The sequence below is a fragment of the Rhinolophus ferrumequinum genome, chromosome 21 (genome assembly GCF_004115265.2).
Source record: "Rhinolophus ferrumequinum isolate MPI-CBG mRhiFer1 chromosome 21, mRhiFer1_v1.p, whole genome shotgun sequence".
Taxonomy (NCBI): Eukaryota; Metazoa; Chordata; class Mammalia; order Chiroptera; family Rhinolophidae; genus Rhinolophus; species Rhinolophus ferrumequinum.
The window spans coordinates 35,509,050-35,523,320 of record NC_046304.1 but is presented as its reverse complement, the minus strand read 5'-3'; the positions used below and the strand labels follow the sequence as shown (position 1 = coordinate 35,523,320).

Here is a 14,271-nt window from a genome sequence, read left to right as displayed (position 1 = left end):
TTCTGGCCAGCACCATACCCTGCTCGCAAAACTGAGCTTTCATGTGTACAAACTGCTCCATTACCCATTAGAAAATTCTGGCCGGCACCATACCCTGCTCGATGCGCCATGTGTCATGCAGGGACTCAGCTTGCACTCCCCGTGCCAGGAACGCAAGATATGGTGAGGCCAAAAAGGAACACCCACGGAGCCATAGATACGGGAGTCGGGAGTTGTACCACTATATTCTCGCTGGCGGCTGGGTTGGAGACACAGGAAGCAGGAGCTGCAGGATCCGCAAACTGCCCTCCGCTTCTCTGCCCACCAACCAACCCCACTAACTAGCTGCAATCCGCGCTTGCTAGCTCAACCCCGGAAGCCACATCCGTGGCCAATGGCTAACTGGTTACAGCTGATAGCCAACTAGTTACAGCTGATGGCTATCTACTACCTGACCTCTCCACACGAGGCCTAGAACCTGGAAACTGCTCTCTGGGACTCTGTCCCCACACCCCTCATCTCCCAGAATCACCCCATTCATTGACAGTTCAAGAGGAAGTAACAAATGGGACCATCAGCTGCACGTGAGGAATTAGGCCAGGCACTTCCTGCATCCTCCAAACACCTATGAAATGTTTACTCCTTGCTGGAAACTGATCACCTCCTCCCTGGGACTATGGTCAGCGAATAGCAGGGGAGCCAGACCAAACCTAAGAATGCAAATACCTGAGCAGAGTCCTGACAGACGGTGAGCAGTGCCACAGGAAGCAGTTGTGGCAGTAATGGGGACCATCTCAGGGTGACCAGGCCCCTGAGGTCACATTTAAGTGGAGACCTTAAGAATTAGTGGCTCCATGGGAGGTGGTGGCTAAGTGTCCTAGGCAGAAGGCCCTGAGGTGGGAAGTAATCTGTGGATTCTAGAAAATGAATGAAACCCAAGTAGAGTGAGGGGGGGGGAAGGGGACATGCCATGAGGTAGGAGTGGTGGGCAGAAGCCCCATCATAGGAGGTCTTGCAGGAGTGGTTAAGGAGGGCGGAATTCTTCACAGAGCCATGGAAACCAAATGGAGGCTATGAACTAAGAAAGTGATGTGGGGCTGGCCCGGTGGCTCAGGCGGTTAGAGCTCCATGCTCCTAATTCCGAAGGCTGAGGTTCGATTCCCACATGGGCCAGTGGGCTCTCAACCACAAGGTTGCCAGTTCAATTCCTCGAGTCCCGCAAGGGATGGTGGGCTCTGCCCCCTGCAAATAAGATTGAACACGGCACCTTGAGCTGAGCTGCCGCTGAGCTCCCAGATGACTCAGTTGGTTGGAGCGCATCCTCTCAACCACAAGGTTGCCGGTTCAACTCCCGCAAGGGATGGTGGGATGCGCCCCCTGCAACTAGCAATGGCAACTGGACCTGGAGCTGAGCTGCGCCCTCCACAACTAAGACTGAAAGGACAACAACTTGACTTGGAAAAAAGTCCTGGAAGTACACACTGTTCCCCAATAAAGTCCTGTTCCCCTTCCCCAATAAAATCTTTAAAAAAAAAAAAGAAAGTGGTGTGATCTGACACTATTTCAGAAGTTACCTCTGGTTGCAGCGTGGAGAAGAGATGGAAGTGCGGGGGGCAGGAGTGAGTAGGGGCAGGTGCAGGATGGCTGCCTCACTCCAAGCTAATAATCCTGTGGCTGAGGGAAGGGAAACAGTCTCAGGGACATTGTAACTATGAAGTAATAGAGCCAGAACTCAGGACACAACCCTCCTAATACCCACACTTTTTAAAATAAATTTTATTGGCGAACAGTGTGTTTCTCCAGGGCCCATCAGCTCCAAGTCCAGTCACCGTTTTCAATCTTAGTTGCAGGGGGCGTAGCCCACCATCCCATGCGGGAATTGAACCCGCAACCTTGTTGTTGAGAGCTCGTGCTCTAACCAACTGGGCCATCCGGCCGCCCCTCTGGAAGCTCAGCTGCAGCTCATTGTCTTCAGTCTAGTTGTGGAGGGTGCAGCTCACTGGCCCATGTGGGAATCGAACCGGCAGCCCTGTTGTTCAGAGCTCACTCTCTGACCAACGGAGCCATCCAGCCACCCCCTAGCCACATTTTTAAAAAATGCTTTATAATAGTCATCACTACCATTTACTAAGTGTTTGTTTAAACCTCACAACGTGGCTGTAGGTATGATTACCTCCATTTTACTGATGGGAAAGGCTGATTGAGCAAAGATTTGATTGACATCAGGTTGACCTCAGAGTCGGATCCTAAATGATAGAAGGGACTGCTTTACAAACGCAAACCTGGGGAAGCCTTCATCTTCTCTCCCTGTGTGCTCATCTCCTCTGAGTCCCCAGTGCATTTTCTTCCTCCTTGATCTCTGAGTGACTTAAGTGATCCCAGAGTTCACGGGGTGACTGAGCACAGTCCACAGTGCTGGGGTCTTGGGCCTGCGGCCACCATGCCCATTAGTTCTGGGTCCTTTGCATTTCCATAGGAATTTTAGGATCAGCTTCTCAATATCTGCCCCCCAAAACCAAAAAGGTAGGATTTTAATAGGGATTGTGTTGAAGCTACAGATCAATTTAAGGAATCAACTATAAATTGCTTCTGGGACTCTTTTTCTTGATCAGCCTAGCTACCGTTTGCTTCCTTTACAGTATATTTTTGAGTAATTTTCATAGTGGTTGCTCTGAGGATTACAACTAGCATCTTAATTTAAATCTATATAGTTCAGATTAATACTAACTTAATTTTAATAGTGTTCAAAAACTTTGCTTCATTATAGCTCTAGTCCCTCACTTTCACACCATTCTTCTCATGCAAATTTTACCATTATACATTATAAGCCTGTCAACAGTTTTGTGATTATTGCTTTATGCAATTGCCTTTTATTTATTTATTTGCCTTTTAAAGACAGAATTACAGACAAAAAAGAAAAGAATTATAAATAAACATGTTTATATTGTCTTTCATAATACCTAGTTACCTTTCCTGGAGTTCTTTATTTCTTTGTGTGGATTCAAGTTATCATCTAGTGTACTTTCATTTCAGCTTCCAGGACTCCCTTTAGTATTTCTTATAGGGCAGGTCTGCTAATGACAAATTGTTTTTCTTTACTGGAAATGTCTTCATTTCTCCTTTATTTTTGAAGGCAAACTGAAGGAGAACAGGGTTTTGATCCATTCTCATCCAAAGCCTACGAAAGCCTAGAGAAGGTGGCCCAATGGTTAGGAAACCCTGTCCTTACTCTGGGCTTAGATTTATCCTGCTTGGCTCCACCATTTACTGTGTCACTTGGACAAGTAATGTCACCTCTCTGTGCCTTAGTTTCCTCAGACATAAAACGGAGATAACAGTGATGCGGAGCTCAAAAGGGTGTTGGAGGATTGACGTAAGATCTGTAGGGCCCTTGGGGCCGGTGTGAGCCCACAATAACACGAGCTGTCAGCTAGTTTGCCAAACAAAAACTTATGGGGCAGAGGTGGAGGAAAGGGGGGGGATTCAGTGAGTCATTGAGCTTTTCCAAGCTTCAGGGCCCCTTTCTAGGTTCTCTTTGATGACTGTCACCTGCTTTTCCTACAGATGGATACTAAGCTCCTCAGAGGCAGCCTGGCAGCCGGCAGGGACAACATAGAAGGAGGTCCATCCCAAGTTGTAAGCTTATACATGCGGATAAGACAATGGGCAAAATCTATGCTGTCCTCTTGGGATGTTTTCTGCGGCCGGGACTGCCTATGATGACAGCTGGCGAGGATGGGCCCCACCAGTGGCCTAGGCCTTGCCCAAGCCTCCTGTCTTCTGGGCAGCACCCCTGGACCATTTTGAAGGCCTGAGAAGGAAGGTGCCTATGCACTTGTCTGGCCTCTGCAGGAATAGAGAGCAAATACCTGGACACCTTCTGTGCAATGAGGGTCCCCGCCCTTCCATCTTGTATTCTGTTCCTGTGTCATTGCTATTACCAGCCTCCCAGGATGGGACACCTACAGAACTACCAGGAGGTAGAGCTTTGGCTCCACTCTGCCACCACCTAGTCCAGCCCTATCGTGCTCCTTCTGTGGGCCAGGCACCTCATTCTTCCCCCACCTCAGCCCCGCTCTGGCCCTCTCCTCCCTCCAGAACAAGTGACACAGCTGATTCATGCCTTGAGGAAGGCCATTTATTTCCAAGATATAGACTATACTTTAAGACAGGACTTTTCAGAAGCAGGAAATCTTAGTTGTCGCCTAGAGAGGTGTGTCAAGGACACAGTGAAAGGAGACATGCGGACCGTGGGGCCGGAGGCTTACCCAACAGTTACAACACTTCTTTAAATGAGCAAAACATCTTTAAAAATCCTTATAAATTCTTTATAATATGTTACACATTTAGAGACAATATTTACAATAAAAGGAAGGGGGAGGGAGAGAGAAATCTACAGCAAATCTTTGCATAAACCAAGAGGACAGCTAGACACGGCAGTAGGGTTCACAGCCCCATGTGGGGTTGGGCTTCCCTGGAATGAGTGAGGGCTCCTGTGGGAGGCCTGGTGATGGGAGGTCTATTTACAATGTTGGGAGGAAAGGGGGCTGGGTCCCGCCCATCCTGAAGGAAGAGACAGAGCTCAGACCTCATACATCAGTGTGTGTTTCTACCACCGCTTCTAAAGGGCAGAAGGTGGGGTCTGTGTGCCCGAGTTGTGGAAGAAGCAGGCACAGCTGGAAGAACAAAGAGAGGGGCAAGGGAGGTGTAGTGGGGGGAACCCTGGATCTTCCCCAAACTATCTGGAGAATGGGTAGCTCCGCCATGGTCAAAGCACTTGGGGGGTGATTTAGAGGCTGGCAAAAGTTTGGTGGGGGAGTGAGCCTGGTGAGTGTCTGTCTTGCCCCTGTGGAGTGGCCCCAACCCCTTTCTCTGGCTCTGACAAGCAGCAGGGGGGAAGGATCCCTGTGTGCACCAAAAACAGGGAGCCTTGATGGGGGTGGGAGTGGGGAGACAAGGCAGCAGGGGTGGCAGATGTTGCTATTGGAAACACCTCTGGACAGTGACTACACACCCTTGTTTACACAACCCCTCTCCCATGGACACCGCTGCCCTACACCTCTCCCCAGACATACATACACAACATACCCCCCAGCCCCGGCCCCCAGCTAGGAGCTAGGAGCTAATGGGTGTGGGCAGAGCAAAGAAGGAAGACCCAGCATCACCCAGTATCTTTCCTTTTGTCTTTAGTCTGAGACTTGGGAGTTCCCTATCTACACCCCATGACTGAGCAGGGTCCCTAAGTGCAGACACAGAAAGGCCCAGAAGGGCACACCATCATTTATCCAGGGGACACAACCCCCCAGCAGATTATCCCCTCTCCTTACCCCTGGAGTCCCTTCCTGCCATTCACTGCCCACCGCCTGTCAATTCCAGCACACAAATTGGAGACACAGTCTCACCCAGGCGCCACAGAAGAGGAGGTGTCAGCCAGAGGACACGCCTGTTTCCCAAGGGGTGCGGAGTGGGGGCTGCGCAGGGAGGGGAGGGAGCTGGTTACAGACACTGATGGAAGCGGGAGGCGGCCGAGCGGCGCGGAGGCTGGCTCTGCAGTGCCCCCGGGTCCCCGGGCGCGGGCGGCAACGAGGCCGCTGACGACGGGGCCCGCGCCTTGGTGGACTCCAGGCTGCTGAGGCCCGAGTCCTTGTTGTCACTGTGGGCCCGAGGGACCGCGGGCTCTGGGGAGCCCCCTCCGCTCAGTTCCTTCCACTCGTTGAAGTTGAGGTCGGTCAGCGGGCTCTGCACCACCACGGTGTGGCGGCGCCAGCTGCTCCGGCGCCGCCGCGTCTCGGGCGACAGCGGTCGCCGCAGCCGCACAGCCAGCATGTCGTCGGCAGTGCCACGGAGGCGCAGCCGCAAAGCCTCAAGGCGCGAGGGCCGCGCGCCCAGCGCCGCCGCCACCGCCGCCGCCGGGGGTCGCAGCGACTCCTGGCTGCTGGACGAGGCTGAGCCGGCAGGTTCTGCGACGCGGGGGCCGCCCCGCCCCGCGCCCGCGCCCTCGCCGTCCGGGCGGCTTCGGGCCAGGCGGCGCCGAGCCAGGGTGTCGCAGGGCATGAGGTGGTGCGAGCTGAAGGAGGGCCGCCGCGCCAGGTGCCCCCCAGGCGCCGCGCCACCCTCCGTGTCCGTCTCCACGTGGCTCAGCTCGCTGCGCTCGTCGTCCGCCTCGTCCCCTGCGCCGGCCCGCCGCCCCCCGGCGCCCGAGCACACACTGCGGTCCATGGTGGACAGCGTGGAGTAGCCCGACACGATGGAGCGCGTGTCGGCGGCCGGCCGCTCCTCCGGCGCCGCCGGGGGGCTGAGGCGCCCGGGGGCCTCGGGGGCGGCAGCGCCCGGCAGCCGCTCCTCGGGCTGGTCCTGGGTCCCCGGCGCCCCCACCCCGGGCTTGTGCGCCTCCTGCTCCGAGTCGTCGTCCGTGCTGCTGCCCAGCCCCCGCGCCTCCCGCCGCTTCTTCCGCTTGCGGTTGACAGCCGAGATGAAGGAGATCGCCAGCATCTCCCGGGCGTACGGCTCCTTCTTGGGGGCCCACGAACCCTGGGCGGGCGACAGGTCAGTATGCAGGAGGCGCCCAGACTTGAGCGAGCATGGCCCTCTCTTCCAGCCCCAGGCCAGAGGGCCTCAGCTCCCTTCACGGTCCCACCTGGACACCCCTCCCCTACCCCGCGTACTATGGCACCCAATCTCAACAGGTCCAGCCCAGCCCAGCATCCCCACTGGCATCATAAGCCGTTCCTCCTGGACCACTGTCCCAGCTGGAGTGTCACTATCCACTCTAGAGACCACCCGTCTGCCCCTCTCCCAGCCCTGAGGTCTCTCCTTATCCCTTTCAGACTTAATCTAGACTCTCAGCTCTTCCCTGTGAGCTGGGGGCTGGTCTAGAAACTCTGCCACCCCTAACTTCATTCCATTCTCCATGTCCAGCGCTAGGTAAATCCTTTTAGACACAGCTCTGGTAAGTCTCTCAACAGTGAATAGTATTTGTTTGAAGCCATTTCACACAGACTGTCCTGGGTTATAGGTAATCACCAGAGAGCCTGGCAGGGACCTTTCTCTGACCACAGCTCCTAGGCCCCTCCCTCTCCACTCCCTCCCACCTGGGAAACCTGCCTTTCCACCTACTCAGCGTGTACAGGCCTCTCCAGGCAACCCACCCAACTTCACTTCCCTTTCCCACAGACATCCCCTCAGCACCCCACCCTGATAATTCCCAACCCCAGATCAATCCAAATGCCAGCTCTGCTGCCAAAAGTGCTAAAAGGCCCGGCACCATCCAATGATTTGGATTGAAGCCACTCCCAAATTGTGGTTTCCATACCCCAAATGGGAAACTTCCCCGCCGCTGTTCTCAGGGTTAAGCCCGGTAGAGTTTTAGTCCTGGCCTTCCCCAGTCCCCCAGCAGAAGCCATGCTGCCCCTCACTGCCTCCTCCAACCTGGTTTTTAGTCCTCCCTTTCTGGCCTCTCCTCTGCCTCCTGGGGGGCTCTCTGTTCCTCTCTTAAAACTTAAGATGCCATGTGCCCCGGGCTCTGTCTCAGCCCCGTCTTCTCTCTCTCTCTGTTCATGTTGCCTGGGAAGTATTCTTCCTCAACATCCTTGATGCCAAGGCCTCCTGGTCCGACACCAAACTCTATTTGAGCTTGGAACTCTCCTTCCAAATGCAAGTTCATCTTTACCAGGGTGTCTGCAGGCACCGGGAACTCACCTATCTAGAACCACAGTATGCTCTCTACCCCGGCCCCAAACCACCTCCATTCATGTTCCCCACTTTTAGATGATCTCTGAGTCCTCCCTCTCCCCTCCTCTCAATTCTCCTCCTAAAGTGACTCCCAAAGCCATCGCACCCCCATCATCCTCCATTCGGGCCCTCATTCTGCCTTTTCCCGGCCTTTCTGCCCTCTCACCCTCTCCCAATAGGACTCTGCCTCCACCCTGCCTCACCCCAGTCCCTTCTCCTTCGAAGCAATCAATTCTTCTAAGGGAAAGCAGGACTCCGGTCACCTCTGGACTCTCCAGGACCCCACCCCTACCAGGATGAAGCAAAGACACAGGGCCCTTCACAACCGGGTCCCAGTTTTCCCAGCCTGGTGTCCTCCCTGCCCTGACCCCAACCCCAACACAGCCTTCACTCTGGCCGTGCTGACCTACAAATCCTTCCCTCAATATGACTTGTACTTTAACATTGGCAGCCTTTAGTCGCCACCGTGGAACCACACACCGTTTGTTGATGAGCTCTTACTCCTCCTACCAGGCCCAGTTCAAACATGGCACCACCTTCTGTGCAGCAATCTCCCAGCCCTCTCTGGCTGAACTGGGAAATCCCTTCTCTGTTCCCATAGCCCTTTGAAAATACATCTACCCCAGCTCTTCTCATATCAGAATAGCTTCATTTGCATATCATCTATATCAAACTCTGAGCTCCTTGAGAGCAAGGTCTGTGGTGTATGTGTTTGCATCCAGGATTCCTGGCACAATGCCTGGGACATAATAGGTGCTCAATAAATTTTAAGTGAATGAACAAATGGGTGAGTGGAGTCCCCACAACATAGGAAACCCTGCAAAAGCAGATGCTGGGCTGGAATGACCTACCCTTGGACCCCTCTTCACAGGCCACCTCCTATTTCATCCACAGTGTAATAATGAGTGGAGATACAGAGATGTTTGGTGTGGCCACCACATCCTATGCACTTTCTCTCACATCAGTTAGTTCTGAGGAAGCCAGAGCATGTCAGGGATTCAGGATTTATAGGAGCGTGGTCCTGGGTCATGGCTGCCTACACTACACAACTCTAGAGTGCACCCCTGGAGTTCTGAGACATGGAAGCACTGCTTTGAGCAATCTGAGGCACTTAGTCATTTGTATATTATCTCTGAAGAAAAGTCTGTACAAATGTTTTCATTTATTAACTGGCTTACTTTTCTTTTATATTACTGATTTGTTAGTGCTTTTTAAAATATTCTGAATAATAGTCCATTATTAGATACATAACTTGCAGATATGCCTTTAGAGTTTCTTTCTCTTTCATATTGGTATTATTTGCAGCACAACCTTTTAAATTTTGATGTAGTTCAATTTAAGTATTTTTCTTTTGTCATATGTGCTTGTGGTGTCATATCTAAGAAACCATTACCTAAACCAAGATCACAAAGAATTCCTCTTATGTTTCCTTCTAAGAGTTTTATAGTTTTAGCTCTAACATTTAGCTCTAACATGGTGGCCTGTGCTGCTTTCTTTCCTGGCCATGCTCTCTGAGAGACTTGAGAGGCCACTAGGACTATCTGATCACATTACTTTATACTGACTAGTTATAGAAGCAATGAGATCAGAATAGTCACTGCCAGGGAATGCAGAGGTCAGTAGGTTCACATAAAGGTCAAGGGGTCAGTCCAGGAGAGGCTATGGGAAACCAAGGGGCTAGCAGGTGCAATGGATAGAAGGGACAAAAAGCTAATTTCAGGTCACTATAATGAACATGCTCCCTGCCACAGGAGTCTTGTGATGGAGTGAACTCCCCGTCACCAGAGGTGTGCAGGCAGAGGCTCTATGGAGAGGTTACAGGGGACCTCAGCACCAAACTACAGCAGCCTTCCTTCTTTCTTTCCAGTGCATTCATCTGACACATAATGACTACCTGCTCGTGTCAGGCACAGTGAACTTGCTGGGACCTAGCCAGTGCTTAGAGACCGAGACAGAAATGAGCCCAGTTTGGCCAGTCAACATTCACCTGATTTCACTGATTACTATGGACAGAATTGTGCCCTACCCCTCAAATCCATACACTGAAGCCCCACCTCCAATATGATAGTATTTGAAGATGGGGACTTCGGGAGGTAATTAGGTTTAGAAGAGGTCATGAGAGTGGGGCCCTTATGGTGGCATTAGTGCTCTTGTAAGAAGAGATACGGTAGAGCTTTCTGGCTTTTCCTGTCTGTCATATGAGGACACATGAAGGCAGCCGTCTACAAGCCTTGAAGAGAGCTCTCACCAGAAACACACCGTGCTGACACCTTGATCTTGGATCTAGCCTTCAGAACTGTGAGAAAATAAATTTCTGTTGTTTAAGCCACCCAGTCTATGGTATTTTGTATGGCAGCTAAGACACTCCCTGGCCGTCAAGCTCTAACCTAACAGTTGGGCAGCGTCTGCCTGGGGCAGGCATCTTCACCTGACAGGTTTGGTCTTAGAGGGCAGGTCGGAGCAGGCGACTAGCTGGCTGTGAGACCTGGTTCAAAGAGCCAGCTCTGGTTTTATTGATTTTCGCAATTGTTTTTGATTTCATTGATTTCTACTCTTATCTTTATTATTTCCTTCCTTCTGCTTACTTTGGGCTCTCCAAAGACTTTAAACAGTAGATATATGGGGCATATTTGTTGTTAACCCAATTTATGGGGATAAACATTAGCCATCATTTACAGACGAGGAAGTTGAGGATCAGAAAGAGGTCAAATAACTTGCCCAGTGTCCCAAAGCTTCCAGTGCACCTAGAACTGAAACCCAGGACTGTCTGCTTCTACCCACTGAACACACTGCCTCTCAGCCACCTAACTCCCAAGCCAGATCCTTCCATTACACCTGATGCCTCACCAAGCACAGCCAAAGCAAACGACTTTTCAGTTTATCTTGGACACTCAGTGTTTCCCACCTGCCTTCCCAGTGATCCTCAACTTTCCACAGGGTCCAACTGCAAGTCTCCCAATTCTCTTGACCGAAAAACAAAGTGGGCTGGATTGTGTAGGGTTAGACTTCAGAATTGCCTTGCACTTACCTTGGACTTGGCTGAAGTACAGGTGGTGGAATCTGTTGGTGAGAACAGAAAGCAAAATGAAAATTGGATCAGGGCAAGAGCAGGCTGAGTCTTGTGAACATAATTCCCTCTCCTCAAAGGCTTCAGAAACCTGAGCTCTCCCTGAGCGCCGCGAGTGTGATGGGCCCCTGATGTCATTTCCCATGGGAGAGGGATGAGGCAGAAAATGATGTCAATCACCGCTTCCTTTTCTGGCAGGAAGTGACATCAGGCTTCCAGCCACTTGACCCTCATTTGCCCAGGGTTAAGGGCAAGGGGGTGCTTTTCTTTGGGTCCTGTTCCTCTCACCACCCTCCTGTCCCTGTTCCTCTGAAGCACTACAGAGAAAGTGCCAAGTATCAGATGCAGTCCACAAAACCACAACGGTGAGACACAGCAAATCACAGATGCTCTGGAGAAATGGAGACCACACAGTGAGTGCACAGAGAGGTGGGTGCCCTACATCCACCCATACCCCCCACTTCCAGGACATAAGAAGGAAGAGGACCATTTGAATGATCTAGTACAGGGGCAGACATGAAGCGGGTGGCACACAGGACTAGAGAGGGCTGGTGACTAAGCCTTCATAGGTTCCATCTCCAGACCTGAGATCAACCTGCCCGTATGGGGCATGGCCCCCGTGTACAACCAAAGTTATAAAGAAGAGTAAAGTCATTATTACCTCAGTGGGACCTGGGCCCCACTCCCTTAATATCACTGGGGTGGAGAAGGAACCAGAAATGAGTCTTGGCAGTGTCCTCTCCAGGACTGGGGAGGGAGCAGGCTGATCCAAGGACCTCTGGGGGTCCGACAGGGCAGTGAGCAGTGCGGTTAATCCATACTCTCTGGCAAGCAAGTTAGACGCCTCCTCCCTAGCCCGCCCCGCACACGGTGAGAGGGGCAGATGGGCTCACCACACAGCGACACACATGGGGCAGGCGAGCGGCAGCGGGTGATTAGAAGAGATCCGGTCTCCTCTCTGCTATCCCCACCCCATGTCCTTTGGGTCCCTTCCCCAGCCTGTCTCTTGCAACTAGGTATGCCTCCATTAGAGACAGGAGCGGTCAAAATACTAAGGACAGGTCACCCACAGGATGGGAGGCGTTAGTGGCTGGAGCCAAGAAGGCACTGGGCAATCCTGTGTCCCTGGGCTACTCTGCTATCACAGGGCCAGAGGAACAGAACTAGGACTCAAGGGCTGAGTGACCAGGGGCACTGGTTTCAGAAACAGAAAAAGCCAGTCCTCAAAGGTGATCGAGACAGGAGCGACAGCTTTAGAGAGGCTTCTAAGGCTGACATCACTGGTGTCCGCAGAGGCTGGGTCCCACTACCCGCCAAGCCTCCCCTGCCGAGATAACCAGAAGTGGCTGAGCTCAGCACAGAGAGAAGGCCGCAGAGTGGGGGACTGCGGGAGGGCAGCCATACGGTACCCAGACTTCCTGGCAAGGGGGACAGGATCTGGCTCCAACAAGTGCCTCCTTCCTCCTGAGAAGGGGCTTTCATGTAGGAGGGCACTGGGCTGGGGATTGTTAACAAGCGTGGGGAACTGGCATGTCAGGGTGAGGTCCTCTCAGCCTGGGACACCTCTGCCTGTCCAGCCTTCTTATAATCACCCGCCACTGTTAGTGACCGAGGCTGCAACGCCACACTGTACCCTTTAAATCTCCAACAGGTCCGCTGGAGGAGGGGAAGGAGAGGAGAAGAGAAGGGACAGGATCCAGGGGATGGGAGGAGAGTACAGGGAGAAGAGGGAGGAGAGACAGAGGGGTGCAAGGAGAAAAGGAAGAAAAATTAAAAAGAGTAACATGCCCAGAAGGACACAGTCCATAAGAAATAAAAAGCTCAGGAAAGAAACCAGTGAAGGAGGGCAAACAAAGCTCCTACCCAGCCCTGGGGTGGGGGCATCTGAGCAGATGAGGAGGTGGGCACATAGGCAAGCTGGACCTCCCCAGAGAGGAAGAAGGCCCTGCCACAGCCCCTTCTCAGTGGTGGGGGCAGAGAAGGGCCCAGCTGAGGCAGGAGCAGGGAAGCTGGGAGCCAGGCCAGGCATCAGGGACCCTCAGGAATACAGAGCCCACCCCCACCCCCATCCCTTCCCTGGCCCCTGCACTCACCTGAACCTGGGTCACCAGAGGGCACTGTCCTGCCAATGTTGGGCAGGAGGTACTCGATGTTGGGCACTGACTGAGGCTCCTTGTCATCCACAGGGGTCTGCAAACAGGAGGAGGGTCAGCCAGCATGCCCTCAGATGGCTGGACTGCAGAGATCCCACAGAACGGGGTGCCCTGAAGACAGGGCCCATGTCTCCTCCATCAGACTGGGGCTCACCAGGGCAGCGACTGTCTCCCTCATCAATCAGGCACTCTTGAGGGCAGATCTTACATGCCCCCAGTTAGACTGTTTTGTAACTTTCCCAACACCCTCATTGAACCCTGAAGGCCCAAACTGTTCCTGCAGCTGAGGGGAACTGTGTCTCCCCCATCAGACAGGACCTTCCTATAACTTATATCCTTCAGGTGGGGTCTGCCTTTGCTACTGGACTCTATTTCCTCAGGGCAAGGCCTACATCTGCCCCCTTAGAATGAGGGCTCATAAAGGCAAGGATTGAGTCCCCCATCAGATCGGAAGCTCCTGAGGAGAGGGTCTATGTTTCCTCCATCGGACTATGGATGCCACATGGTCAGGGACCCGCCCCTGCTTGAGTCTTGCTGCCCCCGCAACCTGAGATGAGGACCCCCCTCAGACCGGACCCTGCCCCCTCTGCCCTCTGCATCACTTACTCTCTCTCCCTTGTCCTCACCGTCACTGAAGAACCAGTCTGACTGCAGAGGAGACAAAAGGAAGTGATCAATCAGCATGGGAAGGGGCTGAAGGAAGACAGGGAGACATAGGCTCCCAACCTACTCAGTCCAGAGAACCCACTCAGGTGCCAAATGGAACAGGCAAGGAGGAGGCACAAAGAAGCAGGGATCCTCCCTCTTCTCAACAAACCCCAGGCTGGCCTGGTTGCTAGAGAGGTCTCAGAGGGAAGTTGATGGATCCTGGAACCCAATGCCATAGACGATGAGAAACTCTTGGGGAGAGAAAAGGTTGGACCCCAGTGTGGGAGGGAAACGCAGCCTGGAGTGAGAGAGGGTCTGAGTAGGGATGGGTGACCAGCTCAGGGAGAGCTTCTCTCTGCCTATTTTTCATTAAACACTGTCCAGCACACATCTCTTTGGCTGGCTCCCTACTGCAAGCTAGAAGCAGCGCCATCTACTGCCAGTTGGGCCCACTGCAGGGAGAAGGCCTGCCAGGGATGCTAGAGCGGAGTGTACCCTACACCAGTAGTAGGCTCAACTCTTACAACTGGGGTGGCACTCCCCTCACCCAGAAAAGGGAAGTGCCTGGAAGGAGGTGTTTGGAGGTTCCCTGAAGGGCAGGCAGGCAACAAGTTTCTCATAAATGCCAAACGGGAGAGAAATTAAAGTAAAAATCCCACTCTTAAATATATTTCGTGAAATTTGAGAATCTTG

The 14,271-nt window shown here is 52.9% G+C and overlaps 1 protein-coding gene across 6 annotated transcripts in view; it reads right to left on the bottom strand.

Annotated features, from left to right (window-relative positions):
- Positions 1-4,001: 4,001 nt before the first annotated feature.
- Positions 4,002-14,271, bottom strand: part of ARHGAP23 (Rho GTPase activating protein 23) — a 74,793-nt gene continuing 64,523 nt past the window's right edge. For 2 of the 6 annotated variants that reach the window (XM_033090138.1, XM_033090139.1), the window contains 4 exons: positions 13,537-13,578; positions 12,871-12,967; positions 10,739-10,770; positions 4,003-6,510 (listed from right to left, as the gene is read on the bottom strand). In XM_033090138.1, coding sequence (XP_032946029.1) covers positions 5,476-6,510; positions 10,739-10,770; positions 12,871-12,967; positions 13,537-13,578 — 1,206 coding nt within the window. In that variant the 3' untranslated portion in view covers positions 4,003-5,475. Of the gene's footprint in view, positions 6,511-10,738; positions 10,771-12,870; positions 12,968-13,536; positions 13,579-14,271 lie in introns of all 6 variants that reach the window. The other 4 variants (XM_033090140.1, XM_033090141.1, XM_033090137.1 and 1 more) reach the window with 3 other exon arrangements.